At 26.3% G+C, this 14,429-nt stretch overlaps 3 protein-coding genes across 3 annotated transcripts; 1 reads left to right on the forward strand and 2 right to left on the reverse strand.

Annotated features, from left to right (window-relative positions):
• The first annotated feature begins 141 nt into the window (after positions 1 to 141).
• On the forward strand, positions 142 to 10,742 carry LOC122853118 (DNA polymerase alpha subunit B). The gene is made up of 6 exons (XM_044153380.1): positions 142 to 292; positions 830 to 1,091; positions 1,198 to 1,264; positions 9,054 to 9,166; positions 9,297 to 10,124; positions 10,211 to 10,742. The coding sequence occupies exons 1-6, from the start codon at positions 214 to 216 to the stop codon at positions 10,740 to 10,742; spliced, it is 1,881 nt and encodes a 626-aa protein (XP_044009315.1). The 5' UTR covers positions 142 to 213.
• LOC122853119 lies at positions 10,161 to 11,896 on the reverse strand. Its single transcript, XM_044153382.1, has 2 exons — positions 11,686 to 11,896; positions 10,161 to 11,491 (listed from the first exon to the last, which is right to left on the reverse strand). Exon 2 carries the CDS (start codon positions 11,483 to 11,485, stop codon positions 10,916 to 10,918), a length of 570 nt encoding a protein of 189 aa, XP_044009317.1. The 5' UTR covers positions 11,486 to 11,491; positions 11,686 to 11,896; the 3' UTR covers positions 10,161 to 10,915.
• An 87-nt stretch (positions 11,897 to 11,983) lies between these two features.
• Positions 11,984 to 14,426, reverse strand: LOC122853121 (kinetochore protein NDC80 homolog). Its single transcript, XM_044153388.1, has 2 exons — positions 13,970 to 14,426; positions 11,984 to 13,896 (listed from the first exon to the last, which is right to left on the reverse strand). The coding sequence occupies exons 1-2, from the start codon at positions 14,184 to 14,186 to the stop codon at positions 12,155 to 12,157; spliced, it is 1,959 nt and encodes a 652-aa protein (XP_044009323.1). The 5' UTR covers positions 14,187 to 14,426; the 3' UTR covers positions 11,984 to 12,154.
• Positions 14,427 to 14,429: the final 3 nt, after the last annotated feature.

Raw genomic sequence — 14,429 nt, forward strand, 5'->3', positions numbered from 1 at the left:
AAACAATTGCTGTATGTTGATGCCCTCTAGACTTCAACATCAGTATCAAGGTAGAAAAAAAAATATGGCTGCGTTTTTATTTTTGATTGGTCATTGAGAAAAATGACGTACATAAGAAAAAAAAAAAAAAATGATGATGTTTTTCAGAGTGACAATTTTGGCGGGAAGTAGCCGGTTGTCAGAGAGTGAGACAATAATCAACAATAATCCAAGATGACAAGCAAAGAAAAGCTTTTAGAATTTTTCAACACTTTGGGTCACAATGTTGATGATGAAAACGTCATTAAAAAATGTAAGTACTCATAAATATTACCAAAATAATTATCATTTAATTGCATACAATATATTCAGTGTTGGATCCAATGAAAAATCTGGTTATCAGTGAAATTAATTTACTCCACCACGTTTTAATTATAAATAAATGAAAAAATAAAAATAAAAGTCAACATTTATACAGTGAAATAAATATAAAACCAGTTGATTATTTGCCTCATCTTGCAATTGTGGTGGGTTAAACTTTAACTGTGATATATCACAACTAATAACCAATCCAACGGTTATTTTTTTTTCTTTTTTTTTTTTTCATTTGGACCCCAACTTCCGCGTCCATGATGTCATGTTTTATCTTAATGAGATTTCGTAGAATTGCCGACACTTGTCTTTATAAACCATCTTGAAGCAAATACTGTTTTAAATTATGAATAAACAATCAAAAAAAAAAAAAAAAAGAAAGGGAGCAAACTAACCTAAAAAAAAAAATGATGTATCTTTTTTTTCAACAAGTAGTTGTGTTGTAAATTAATTGTTTTTTTAATTTTTGTTTTATCAGGTCTAGATTTGTGTGAAAAGCATGACATCAATGAGGAGATATTGGTTGATCAGTGGTTTAGTTATGTCACGTCCTTGGAAGATGACAATGAACCAGCTCCAACAATTGACAACTTGAATGATTTTGATAATCATTTAACTGAAAAACAATTGAATGATAATTCAGACAGTGATAATGATGAACCAACAACAATTGATGAGCAACCACGTGATACAACTGATCTTTCAAGGCTTGCTATTTTTAATTCAATCAAAAAATACGAGTATCCTTTTTATAAAATAATATAATACATCATTTTTTTTATATTTTAGAAATTTTAGCATTGAAAAAAAAAAGAAATTATGTTGTCCTTAACTATAAAATTACAGTGAGAATGATGAGGATGATATTCTTGCGATATATGGCGTTGCAAAACCTGTTGCTTCTTCTACTGAGGTAAGCAATCAAAAATCCATTTGTATATATATTCTAATAATATTAAAAAAAAAACTGACTCATAATCAAGTCTCCAATTTGTACAGATTAATGATTATTTTTATTATTTTTTTTTTTGTACCATTTTTAATATCAATCTGATGAAATTTTTTGATAATAACTTTTTAATTTTGATGAAATATTTCCTGTATAATTTGAACTTGATTATTGATAAAATTAGAAAATATTATTATTGTTGTTATTATTGCTAATTTGAGATAGTTGAATATCATTGAAAATATGTGAATTAATTATAAATGTTTGTTGATGTTTTGATTATCAAAAATTAACATAATATTTTCATTTAAATGAAATTTGATTTTGTTTTTTTGTTGCTGAATTGTTTGTTTATTTATTTCAAGTTTAATGATAAATTAGTAAATGAAAAGAATTTATTTGGCTAAATAATAATAGAAAAAAATTATAGAAATTGTTAAATTTAAATGAGAAAAAAATATAATAATTGTTTTGGCAACATCGCAGTATGAGAATCATCACAAAATATATTTGCCATGAACTCTTTCAAAGATCTCAAAAATAAAAAACTCAGAGTTTGTTGAGCCAATGTCTTTTGATCTGTTGATGGTTCTCATCCTGATTATTATAATGAGATACTGTTTTTTAAAAAATTTTATGGTTTATTAAATCAACAGCAAAACAAGAAAATTTACTGATAAAAAATTAGAATTATGTGTCTGTGAAGTTCAATAAATCGAATAAACTTGGCATGAGAAATTCACAGACATAAATATTAACTAAAAAAATATGAATTTAAATTTTTAAATAATATTTTTTCTAGATAACTATTATTATTTTTAGAAAAAAAATAGTTGTACATATTTGTTTTTAATTTCATTTCAATGAGTATTAATAATTTCTATGACTTTTATGTTATAAATTATAACATTTAAATTAAGTTTTTTTTAGTTTTTTTTTTAGTTTTTTTTTTTTTATAATAAATTTCATTTCGCTTGTGCCTGCACATCCGCAAAGATCTTTCTTTTTGTATTTAATATCTTGACGTGTATTTTCATTTGCTCCTTTTTGGCTTTTCGCCCCTATTTTTCTTTTTTAATATAATTTAATTTATTTTTTTTTCCTGCCCTCTCTGTTTGCTTGTGCCCCCAGGGGCAACACTGGTACGATGATTTACGAAGATGCTTTGGCAACACTGTCTGACATTCTTTGTGGTATAAAAGTAATGACGTAACGAGTAGTCTACCTGTGAACCCGATTCACTGTACCCCCACAGGATTCAAACTTTGTTTTCATCAAAAAAAAAAAATACATTTATATATATATGAATTTATATTGATATTATAAATATGAGCCCTCTAACCCAGAGCTCTTATGTTCCCTCTTGAAACCTTTCACTTTGAAAGATCTCCCTCAATTTATTTTATTATTTTTTTTTCTAATATTATCCTTTGTTTCGATCTCCAGTCAAGTTTTTCCTGATTTTTTTTTTTTTTATCTTACAGCAAGATCATTATTTTTCCTCAGCTATATATCTTTTTATTATTTTTTAATTTGACGTTATGTTTATGGAAAAAAAAATTAGCAAATAGTAAAATAAAATATATACAGCACTGTCATGCACAATATTGTGTCCTTCATGAATTAAATATTTAAAAACTATTTAACAAAATAAAAATGTATTCTTTTCAATTTTAAACTGAAAGAAAAACATTTAAAAGCCATAAATTTTTTCTTTTACTATTCTCTTTTCAAATTGAGAGAAAAAAAAAAGCTCCCTGGTTCGAAAACCCTAAATCCCAGAATCTAAAATTCGCAGAAGAAAGATAAATTTTGTTCAAGCGGAAAAAAAAAAATATGTTGAAAAGAACGACATAAGTAGAGATCGAGTTTTTTTTTTTTGTGAGATTTTCAACGTTTTTCCAACAGGTGATTCTCTGTTTCTTCAACCCTCCCCCCTTTGGGACGTTTAAGGGTCTTACAAAAAAAAAAAAAAAAAAGCGAGAGAGACGGAGAGAGTGGATATATAAACCCCCTTCTTTTTTCCCCTATAATTCTGAGCACATACAAAACGAAACTTCTTTAGGTAGATTGCCGCCATTATCCCCACCATATAATAAGTCCCACAACACTCGATTGAGACCCATACCATGCGTGCGCGAGAGTAAACTTAAAAAGATCTGACAGAGACCAGAAAAACACTCCAAAAACCAGAAGAAACACATCAAGAGAAAGAGAGATAAATTAAATTTCGTGTCTTTTTCGTTTTTACTCAACAACAGGGTTCTTTTTTGATTTTTTTTTTTCTTTCATTTTTCAAAAAAGATAAAGCCAAGGATATATATGCGTGATTATCATTGTACAAGAACAGAAATATTATATATACATGTATTTATGTACACGCATACGTACAGAATTTTTAAAAAAACTTTGACAAGAGAGAAAGAGAGAGAGAAAATATAAAAATCATCAGAGGGGTGTAATAGGGGAGGAGTACTTGGTAGTAGTAATATTCTTTGGCTCTTGCTGACTGGATTTTTTTCACCCTTGCCTCCTTCTTTTACCAACCAGCACACTAAACCCAACCAGATTTCTTTCAAAGGGCATAATTTCAATTTTCAAGGACGCGTACCGCCGCCAGCGTCGTACATTTATCCAACGCTTGGCCGAGACAAAGCCAAAAGTAGTTTCTTCAACGGCTTTTTTTTTTTTTTAATTTAATTTTATTATTATATACTCTCTCTTCTTCTCTCTCTTACTTGCATACTGTATATAATAATAAAATTATTATAAAAACTCAAATAAAATCGACTTGTCTTCTCGTCTTTCTCATTTATTTTCATAAATATATTGATATGTTTATTTATTTATTTATTCTATAATATATTTTATTATTATTATCATTATTTTGTTATTCTATTTGCTTTGTTTTCATATATATATTTTTATAATTTTCTTATCTTGCTGACTCTGCACAATATTATGATTGTATTTATTTAAATATCATATATCATTCGAAGAAATATTTCGAAATTATATTATTTTTCGTTGATGACAGTTTTGAAGAAATTAATTTACTCCATTTTTATCAATCAGTCATCAATAATTATATGTGATTTTAAATACTCGACAAATTTATTTGCCTTTATTTTACTCCAAAATATTTCTCTTCTTGTTTCGAAAATTTCATCACAGAATTTCTACATAGTAATAATGTTTACGTATGTGATTAATGTTAGAAATAAATTACACTCACAAAATTTCGATTACTATTTACAAGATTATCATTATTTTTTTTTTCTTTTTAGATTTTGCGACAATTTTTATATTTTTTTTCTTCCATGCCATATGGAGTGATTTCTCTTTTTTTTTTTTTTGCTGATATATGAGTAAAAGAAGGGAATGGCCCCTCTCTAGACAGCTTCTTTTGTCCCCTACTATATTCTTGGCTTGGTTGAATGTACGTAGGATGAGTATACCACCACTTTTTGCTTCATCTTGGGTTTTTTTTTTTTCTAATAGCGTGTTGCTTGTATGAGCTTCACACTGTATCATTCAACGGACGCTTTTAAAGACATCGTGCAAACAGACGCGCGCTCCGTTTTTTTTTTCATTTTTTTTATCAATAAATATTTTTTAATTTAAATTTTTAAGCGGTTTTACAGTGTGTATTACAAGTGAAATCGTGAAGACAAATATCTGATTAATGTGAAAAATAATTCTGGCTCTTTAAATCATCAATTAGCGTTGTTTTTTTTTTTTGTAAGTAAGAAGCTTTTTGGTATTACATATTTGTGGTAAGATAACAAAGAGTTTAAGGAAATTATTTATACATTTCTTTTTTTTTTTAAATGAAAGTAAAAATTAGTAAAATATGTGAAATTTAAGTCGCGTGGTCGATGACAACGCCTGTGGTTTTTCTACCAAGCGTAGCAAACAACCTGTTGCTTTTTGTAATAATAATATTTTTTTTTTATTTGCCAGTTCCGGTTCGTTTGGCCGTTAGAAAAATTTTCCGCCAAGTACTTGTTCATTCGTCTTGTCGGTAATTCAAAGTGTAATGTGTGTGACTAAAAAACTGACATTTACTCATATCTTTTTTTAATGTTTTTTTTTAAATTTATTTATCATCACAGTTGTACGAAGCATTCTTTAAACATACAAGTGCTTTTTTATTTAATTTAATTTATTTGTAGAGCTTGAGACAAAAGTTGAATATTTAAAAGTAACATATAAATTCTTATACCAACTTGGTCAGGTTTCTTTTTTTTTTTTTTCTTTTTGTCTCGACATGACAAGCATGAATTATCGGTTTGTGAGAATCTTTTGCTCTTACGGGTAATAGCCCTGTAAACCTTGAGGCACTGCGGGATAACTCTCGGAAATATCAAGACGCTTTTTTTTTTTTTTTTTTTTTGTGACGCAATGAAAGCCGCGCGCTACCTGTTGCTGCTGCCAACACAAGAACGCCGAACCAAGCGTCTTCATCCGCATCCTCCATTTTTAAGAATATAATCAATTACTCGAAAAGAAAAATAATTCTTTAATTCTTTTTAATCCTCTTTTACTCCGAATTAAATAATCATACTCCCTCTCTCTTTCTCTCTTCACCCCTCCGGTTTTTAATCTATCTAATTTACATATTATTTTTTCAACAATGCATTACCGAATTTCCGGAAAAATAATAATTATTATTTTTATTAATTTAAATATCAATGGTATGTTTTTTAATTACTTTTACTTTGATTTTTTTTAATTTTAATATAGTTTTATTTATGCGTTATTATCTTGATTCATCAGGAATGAAAACGACGCGCATTCTCTCGCGTTCTGCTTCCCTGAATCGATTGCGCCCTGCGATAAAAATTGTAAAAGAACGGCAAACAAACTTCTTTGTTCACACTCCCTGTATATATATATTTTTATTAACATTTATATTATTGCTGTGTATAATGTGTTTATGAATAATTTAAATGTTATAAGAAATGCATGAGTAACTTGTTACCCCTTTTTTCGAAAACTTTTTTTTTTTTTCATTATAAAATACTCACGGTTACATGATTAATATAAGTTGTGTTTTCCTTTAACTGCGTGAAACATTTCAACTCGTTAATTTCCCACGATTCTTCTTGATTTTTTTACATATATTTTATATTAAAATATAATAGCTCAAAAAACTAGGCGCTCAAATCAAAACAGTTAGAAAAAAAAAAAAGAAAAAAAAAATTAATAATTCAACTGAGTCAATTTATATTAAAATTAATTATCATATTGTTATTATTATTATTATTATTTTGATTTAGTATAAATTTAAAGTTTACATTGAGTAGATAATTATTATAAAATTTTTATTTATTAAATATGCTTTGAAGTAAAGCAATGCAAATAATTAAAGAAAAAAACATTTTGATTTATTTAAATTATTATTTATTTTATTAATTTTTATTTATTATTTTTTTTAATTGTTATTATTATAGATGAGTTTATTATTGTGAATATTTATTGTACAAGTTTCTCTGAGTCTCAATCAATTAACAGCAATTGACGAATGTTTTTACAATTTTTTTTCTTTTTTTTTTTTGTTCATCCATCATCAGAGTAAAATGAAAAAAAAAAAAAAAAATTTATAATTTTATATGATTATTTGAGCATCAATATTAATGAAATATTTTATGCCACACAAACCCGCATAAAAATACCATGAAAATACAAATCAATAGATATAATTTAACAATAAAAATTTCTCTTTATTTTCTAAATATTGTTATTATATTTTGAACCCTATATTTCGTATATTCATAGCACCCTCTTGAGCAAATATATTATATTCAATAGTTTAAAAATAATATAGAAATCCAGTTTACATTTTTTTCTGATATTTCTATTATTTATATTCCCGCATTACGAAATACGAGCAACTGGTGAAAGTTCAACGTCATTTCCCACGGTACTCTTGTACACACTCGGAGCAATTGATGTATGATGATAATAATAGGGGTAAAATTTTCAAGAAAAATTTATTTTTAACTTGTAATAAATTAGAACAAATCAATTTTCATATTTTCCTTCGAGGGGCGAGAGGGAGAGACGTATCATAAATAAAGAAAAATTATAATTTAAGCTCGTTAAATGACAGATGGATCAAGATAGTAAAAGAGAAATTGTAAGACAAAGAGGCTTTTTTTTTTTTCTTCATGTAGCTTGGTTTAACGATAAAAGACAAGGGGGGGCAGAAAAGTGAAAAAGAAAAAGTTGGAGGGGTAGTTAACCGTGTGTAGTGAAGAGAAAAAGAAGTTTTTGAAAAAAAAAAACGTTCTGAAAGTATTTGAAAACGACTTATTGCTTCCCCTCTCTTATTGTCGTCTCTCCCTCTCTTAATTTTTCTCTCGTTCACTCATGTTCCCCTCTCTTTTCTCCTGTAAAATTGTTAAGCCTCCCTTGTAATTTCCCCTCCCTGTTTCCCCCCTTATTAAACCTCCATTTCTACTTGCTATATGCCCCTTCTTATTTCATGACCATCATGTTTTACTAGACGGTCAGTTCAGGGCCATTCCTTTATGGATAATGTTCCCATGAAAATTTTTTTTTTTCTTCAACAAAAAGTGAAAATAGTTTTAATAACTTTATAAAATTGTTTTATATTTTTACAATAAATTATCAAGGTTTACTTTTTTGGAGTAAATTAAAAGTTTTATTTTTTTTATTTTTAGTAATTTTACAATAGAGACACGTAATTGTATAAAATATTTGTTTGAAATGGAAAAAAAAAGAGAAGAGAATTTTTCATATATAATTTTAGTAGTGTAGACTTTAAAAGTTGATTGTAATTTTTTTTAATAAAACACAAAGCGTGAGCACGATGTAGCAGGTTAAGGATAGTTAACCTTCCCGCATCTTGCTCTGAAAATAATCATTTGAATTGTATATTTCAAGACTGATCTTTAAGTTTGTTGCTCATATTAATTTACCATTGAATTTTTTTTAAATAAAGCATTTTATTAATATTATTTTATTTCTTCAAAAAAAAATCAATTAATAAATTATCAATTGTAATAAGAAAAAAAAAATGTTAAATTACTATTTAAAATGTGAAATAGAAACGCGTGGAATTTATTCGATTGTTGCAGGAAGCTTGTAATTACTAATGCCTCGACTATGCTTGACACAACAAAGAGATTTCGTTAATATAGAAAGGGAAATAAATAATATGAAAATTGTTTTTATTTTTTTTAATACCCAAATGTGTTCAGTGAGTGATGGTCTGGTGCACATGCCAATGAAATTGTGACTAGATCCACACTCATTAATCACGCTTTGGTGATCAACATGAAAAATAAAAATATTTCAACAATATAAATAAATAACAACAACAATAATAATAAATGTGTATTTATTATTTTTAAAATATTATTAAGAAAAACAGAATAATTGTTTTGTTTTTTATTTTGATGCTCATATTGATGATGCATTGTTAATTTATATATTTTTATTTTCAATTTTAAAAATAAATTTCAGATATTTACCAGAGCAAAGAGGCTATTCCATAGGCGAGTTTGAATTTGGTGCACGTGGCATTTGATACCGTGACTAGATACACACTCGTCTACGGCGTCCTGTTTTGGATATTTTGAAATGATAAATATTATTAAAATAAAATTGAAAATAAAAAAAATAAAAAACCATTTAAGCACAATAAGTTAAATAATTAAATTAAGAAATTTATTCATTTATCCATTGATTTTAAATGCTTTTATTGAATTGTTGAATTTTAAAGATTAAAAAAGATGAAATTGGAGATGAAGATGATGACAACTCTCAAATGGATATTCAATTCAAATCACCAAAAATTGATCGATCAGGTTCTCCAGCAGCATACACACCAAAAACGTAAAAATAAAATAACATATTATTTATTTTTTAAATTATTATTATTTATTATTATCATGGATCATGAATATATTGATGTAAAATTGTTTAATTGATTTATTAAAATTAATTTTGTAATTTTATTATCCAGACAAAGTCCAGGATTTCAGCGAGGAACAATTGTATCTGGTAAAATACTGAATAAATTTGGCAAAGATGTTGAATCATGGAAGAATAAAAATATTAGAAATGTTGATGTTATTAAAAGTGATGTTCCTCATGTACCAGATGACATATTGTACATGTATTCAAGACATACAATGTATGTTGAAATAATACAAAATCATATTACCAATTTAGGCGATAAAATTATATCAGCATGGCCAACAAATGATGACACAAATAATGATGTTATAATAACACCAAATGTCAATGAAAAATCACAAGGTTTAATTCGTACATTTGGTAGAATATCATGTGATGATATTGGTAAATTAAATGAATCATCAATAGTACTAGAAAATATTGCTTATAAAAAAAATGATGATGAATATATTAATGACAATAATGATGATGTATATAATAGTGGTATAATACATCTTGATTTAAAACAATTACCAAATTATTCAATATTTCCTGGACAAGTTGTTGCTGTTGAGGGTAGAAATCCAACATCTGATCTTTTTATTGTAACAAAAATGTTGTCAGCTTGTAAACCACCAGCTTCACCATTACCAAAACTTAAAGAACAATTACAAATTATTGTTGCATCTGGACCATTTACTTATCCAGATGTATTTGACATAGAACCATTACTTAAATTAATGGAATATGTTGTTGAAAATGAGCCAAATGTATTGATACTTTGTGGACCATTTGTTGATGATAAACATCCAGTTGTTAAAGCATCTGCTTTTGATATGTCATATGAAGAAGTATTTCAAAAAATGATTGAACAAGTTATGAATTATGTTAAAGGGTATGTGTTGTTTATTAATAAATAATAACTCTATAATTTTATTATTAAATTTCTAATTTATTATTATTATTTGTTGGAATTTTTAGAAAGTCTACAAAAGTTGTGCTTGTTTCTTCAATGTATGATGTACATCATCATAATATTTATCCAACACCAGAATTTTATATACCTGAACATTTTTCAATATATGAAAATTTAGTATTGATGCCTGATCCTTGTATGATGGATATTGAAGGATTAATTATTGGTACAACAACAGTTGATATTATAAAACATTTAGGAGCTGAAGAAATAAGTTATAAAATGCAAGGTACAGATAGACTTGGACGACTTGCTGATCATATTTTATCACAATCTTCTTTTTATCCACTTCAACCACCATCATCAGAAATTAATTATGATGTTGAATTATGGAACAAGTATGCTATGATACATAAACAACCACATATATTAGTATTACCATCAACAATGAGACATTTTTGTCGATGGTCAAGTGGTACATTTATTATTAATCCAGAAAGATTGGCCAAAGGAACTTACAGTAGACTTAACATTCGTCCACCAGTTGATGATAAGTGGCTTCCAGATTGTATTGATTGTGAAATTCTTAAAATTTAATCATTCATTTCTCCTTTTTTTTTCTCTTTTTCATCAACATAATTAATATACTGTCATGTTTAAATTCATTTTTTTATAATTAATATTATTTCTAAGTTTAATTGAAACATAAATAAATAAATAAAATATAATGTTGGATTTTTAATAATTTATTTTTAATATAATTGTTAATTTTATTTTGTTTTTGATGTTGATTTTTTCATTTCAGCAGCACTTATTGCAGCATCAAGTGTAACCATTGATTTTGATATAGTATTTATGATAGAATTATATTTTGAAAACATATCCTGAATGTCATTTGATATTTTTGTTGATTTTTCATAATTTTGTAAATAATTTAATGCCATTGTTTCAATTTTTGGTGTTAATTCTGGAATATATTTTAATTCATCAGCATCCAATGAAGATGATAGTTCCTGAATTTTATTAAGATGTTCAAGATTTTTATGAAAATCATTTTCCATTGTTAATAATATTTCGGCTTTTGATTCTGTTTGTACATCATCATCTTTATTTGACATATCAAGTAAATCATTTAGCTCCAAAAGTCGTGTAACAAGTGCATTTGTATTTTTACGACCAGACAATGATGATGACACAAGTGTATTAACATGCAATAAATTATCCAATATTGAACTGTCTGGTGATGGTGTATCAACCAATGATTTCATGTCATTTTTGCCATAAACTTGAATTTCTAATTCACTTATTCGTGACTCCAAAATGTCAATTGGTGTTGCCATATTGTTCTAAAAATAATTAATAAAATAAATCACAATAGTTATGTTCAATATATTTTCATTATTTTCATTTCAAAACTAATTTTAATAATTTGATAATTAAAAATAGAATTTTAGTGTCAAAAAATTATCAATGTTTTTTTTGTTTATCATTACACAATAATAAATAATATGACAACAATTAAATGTGTTTAAATACTCACTTTTCAATTTGTTTTTATCGAGTAAAATTGAAACTTATTTTTTTTGTGTACAAACTCAAGTAGATATATTTACAATTTCTATTTAAAACAAATAGAATAATATTTTTTTTTAATATAAATAACAAGCAATAATATTTACTGTCTTGAAAAAAATGTTCAACAGAATTTTTTTGAGGCTTGTCAATGGTTATGGTTGATTTACAATTTACTAAAAATAAAATGGCGGAAGACTGGATGTATGACGGTATAAAACAACCTTTAATATTTAAATAAATTGATGCAAAAAAATGAAACAAAATTCAATATAAAAAATTTATTTATTAAGTATTAAATTATCAAACATTATTTTATATAATAGCTATCAATTATATACATGACAAGCTTGAGAAATAAAAAAATATATAAGTTTAATTAGAAGAAAAAAAAAAATACCTATAAAATTAAAATAATTGTTAGAAGAATATTAATATTATTTAATGTCATTTAACTTTGACATAATATTAAGAATATCGTTGTGATGATTTGACAACATTGAATGTAATCTACCAAAAAATCTTAGACCAGATTGTTCGAGAAATAATTTTTTTTTACTTCTTGCTTCAACTTGATCTTGAATTTCTTGTAGCTCATCACTCAATGTATCGATATTTGGCATTGATTGTTTAATTTTTTGAATATCATCTTTTAATTTTATTATTTGATTTCTTATTTTAATTTCATCTTCTTGACCTTGAATTTTACGTTGTTTAATTGAATTTTTAATTTCATTATTTTTAGCATCAAGTTCATTTTTTTCACGACGTATTGATTCCAATTTATCTTGTAATTTTTCATGTTCGTTTGTTAAATTATTAAATGACAACATTGTTTTATCATACTCAATTGTCATTTGATTTTTAACTTCATCAATAACTTTTCTTTTTTCTTTTAATAAATCTTTAGCACTTTGGTCAAATGTTATTTTTTCTGGCATTTGTAATTCACTTAATTTTTTACCCATAATATTTTCTGGTATTCCACAAACAATACTACGATTAAATATAAATAATGCTTTTGATAAATCAGTTTGACTCTTGGAAAAATTCATATCAAGTTTATATATTTCTTTAGTTAATTCTTCCAAATGTTCATCAATATTTTTTAAAAAATTTCGCAAACTCATACATTCTTGTTCTTTAACATCACGTTGTTGTGCATTCATTGGTTGTTTTTCAATTTCATCAATTAATTGATTATTTTCATTAATAATTTTTTCATTTTCAATATCAATTTCTTTCATTTCAATTTCATATAATTTACTATCATTTTCATATTTTATTTTACATTTTTCTTGTTCATCAGTATATTGTAATTGTTTATCTTCATCATTTTTTAATGCTTCAAGCTTTTTAGTAATTTCATCCAATTCATATGAAATTTTAGCAGCATTATCTTCAATAGTTCTTTTTTTATTAGCAACATCATCGAATTCTTTTTGTGCATTATCAAATATTTCTGTTGTTGCATTTGAATATTCAGCAACTGTTTGTAAATATTGATTTTCAGCTGCTTTTTCTTCTTCAATTTTTTGATCATTCCATAATACATAAAGATTCAATAGTGTTTTAAATAAATGACAATTAATAACATCATGATCATCTAGTAATTCATAAAATTGTTGATCAACAAAACGTGTTTCTGCTGCTATTGATTTAACATGAACAATTTCAACAAGCCATGATATCCATCCAAGTACATGAGGATATGAATGTGGTGTATTTGCTGTTTTTAACCATGATTTTGACATGTTACCTGGATAATGAAGTTTTTTAGCATACTTTGGTAATTCATCCATATAATTTGCTTGTGTTAATTGTGGTTTTGTTGTTATATCAAGATGTGCAAATAATAATTCAGTTGCTGTAACAACTGAATTAAGTGCTATTGGCTTAAAACTTGAATTATTTTTATTTAATACTGATGATGAAGGATAATATTCAAGAAAATAATTATCAATACGTTTTAACATAGCTTCTTGAGTTGATTTGTTTGTTAAATTACGTGTATCTTTTTTTGACATTTTTTGACTACCAAGTGTACTACAACGTTCAGCTGATGGTGATCTACCACGAGGACCAGTTGGTAAATCAGAATGAAAACGACCAGCTCTTGGTGTCATACCAGTTGGCGTTTGTTGTGACATTATTGTTGTTGATCTTAGTGGTGTTTTACCTGAATAATTATTAAATTTAATTATTAGAAAAAAATAATTAATCAACTAATTAATTTAAATAACAAAATATACCTGGTTGTTTTAAATTTGATTTTCTTGATCCATCTGATGAATCACTGCCAATTCTTAATTTTGGAATACCAGAACCTTCACCTGATGGTCTTGGTTTAAATGTACGACGACCTTCTGATTTTGTTGTAGCAACTGATTTTTCATCTGGGCACATTGTTGATACTCTTAGAGGTGGATTATATGAGGACTGACGTCCTGTTGATGCTGATGAACGCATTTTTTATATGTGAATTATTTATTATTATAATATTTTATATTAGATTATAATTTTACACTGTGACATATAGAACAACTGACAACAACAAGAACAATCAACTGTTGCATTCGCCATTCATATTTCACTTGTCAGTTGCATTTCAATTTTCAATTTGTAAAGAGATTTCGGTGTGTTTTCAACGGTACGTGTGTTTTTTTTTCACGTCATCAGCGTCTCTGTTGAGTAAACATACAAATAAACGAC

This window comes from Aphidius gifuensis, linkage group LG3, assembly GCF_014905175.1.
Source record: "Aphidius gifuensis isolate YNYX2018 linkage group LG3, ASM1490517v1, whole genome shotgun sequence".
Lineage (NCBI taxonomy): Eukaryota > Metazoa > Arthropoda > Insecta > Hymenoptera > Braconidae > Aphidius > Aphidius gifuensis.

What these genes read in the sequence shown, in the direction of transcription:
- LOC122853118 (XM_044153380.1), top strand. Translation starts at nt 214, where the DNA reads ATGACAAGCAAAGAAAAGCTTTTAGAATTTTTCAACACTTTGGGTCAC. An exon ending in TGAAAACGTCATTAAAAAAT is followed by an intron (nt 293 to 829) that starts GTAAGTACTCAT and finishes TTGTTTTATCAG; the next exon opens with GTCTAGATTTGTGTGAAAAG. An exon ending in CTGTTGCTTCTTCTACTGAG is followed by an intron (nt 1,265 to 9,053) that starts GTAAGCAATCAA and finishes TGAATTTTAAAG; the next exon opens with ATTAAAAAAGATGAAATTGG.
- LOC122853119 (XM_044153382.1), bottom strand. Translation starts at nt 11,485, where the DNA reads ATGGCAACACCAATTGACATTTTGGAGTCACGAATAAGTGAATTAGAA.
- LOC122853121 (XM_044153388.1), bottom strand. Translation starts at nt 14,186, where the DNA reads ATGCGTTCATCAGCATCAACAGGACGTCAGTCCTCATATAATCCACCT. An exon ending in ATCAAATTTAAAACAACCAG is followed by an intron (nt 13,897 to 13,969) that starts GTATATTTTGTT and finishes ATAATTATTCAG; the next exon opens with GTAAAACACCACTAAGATCA.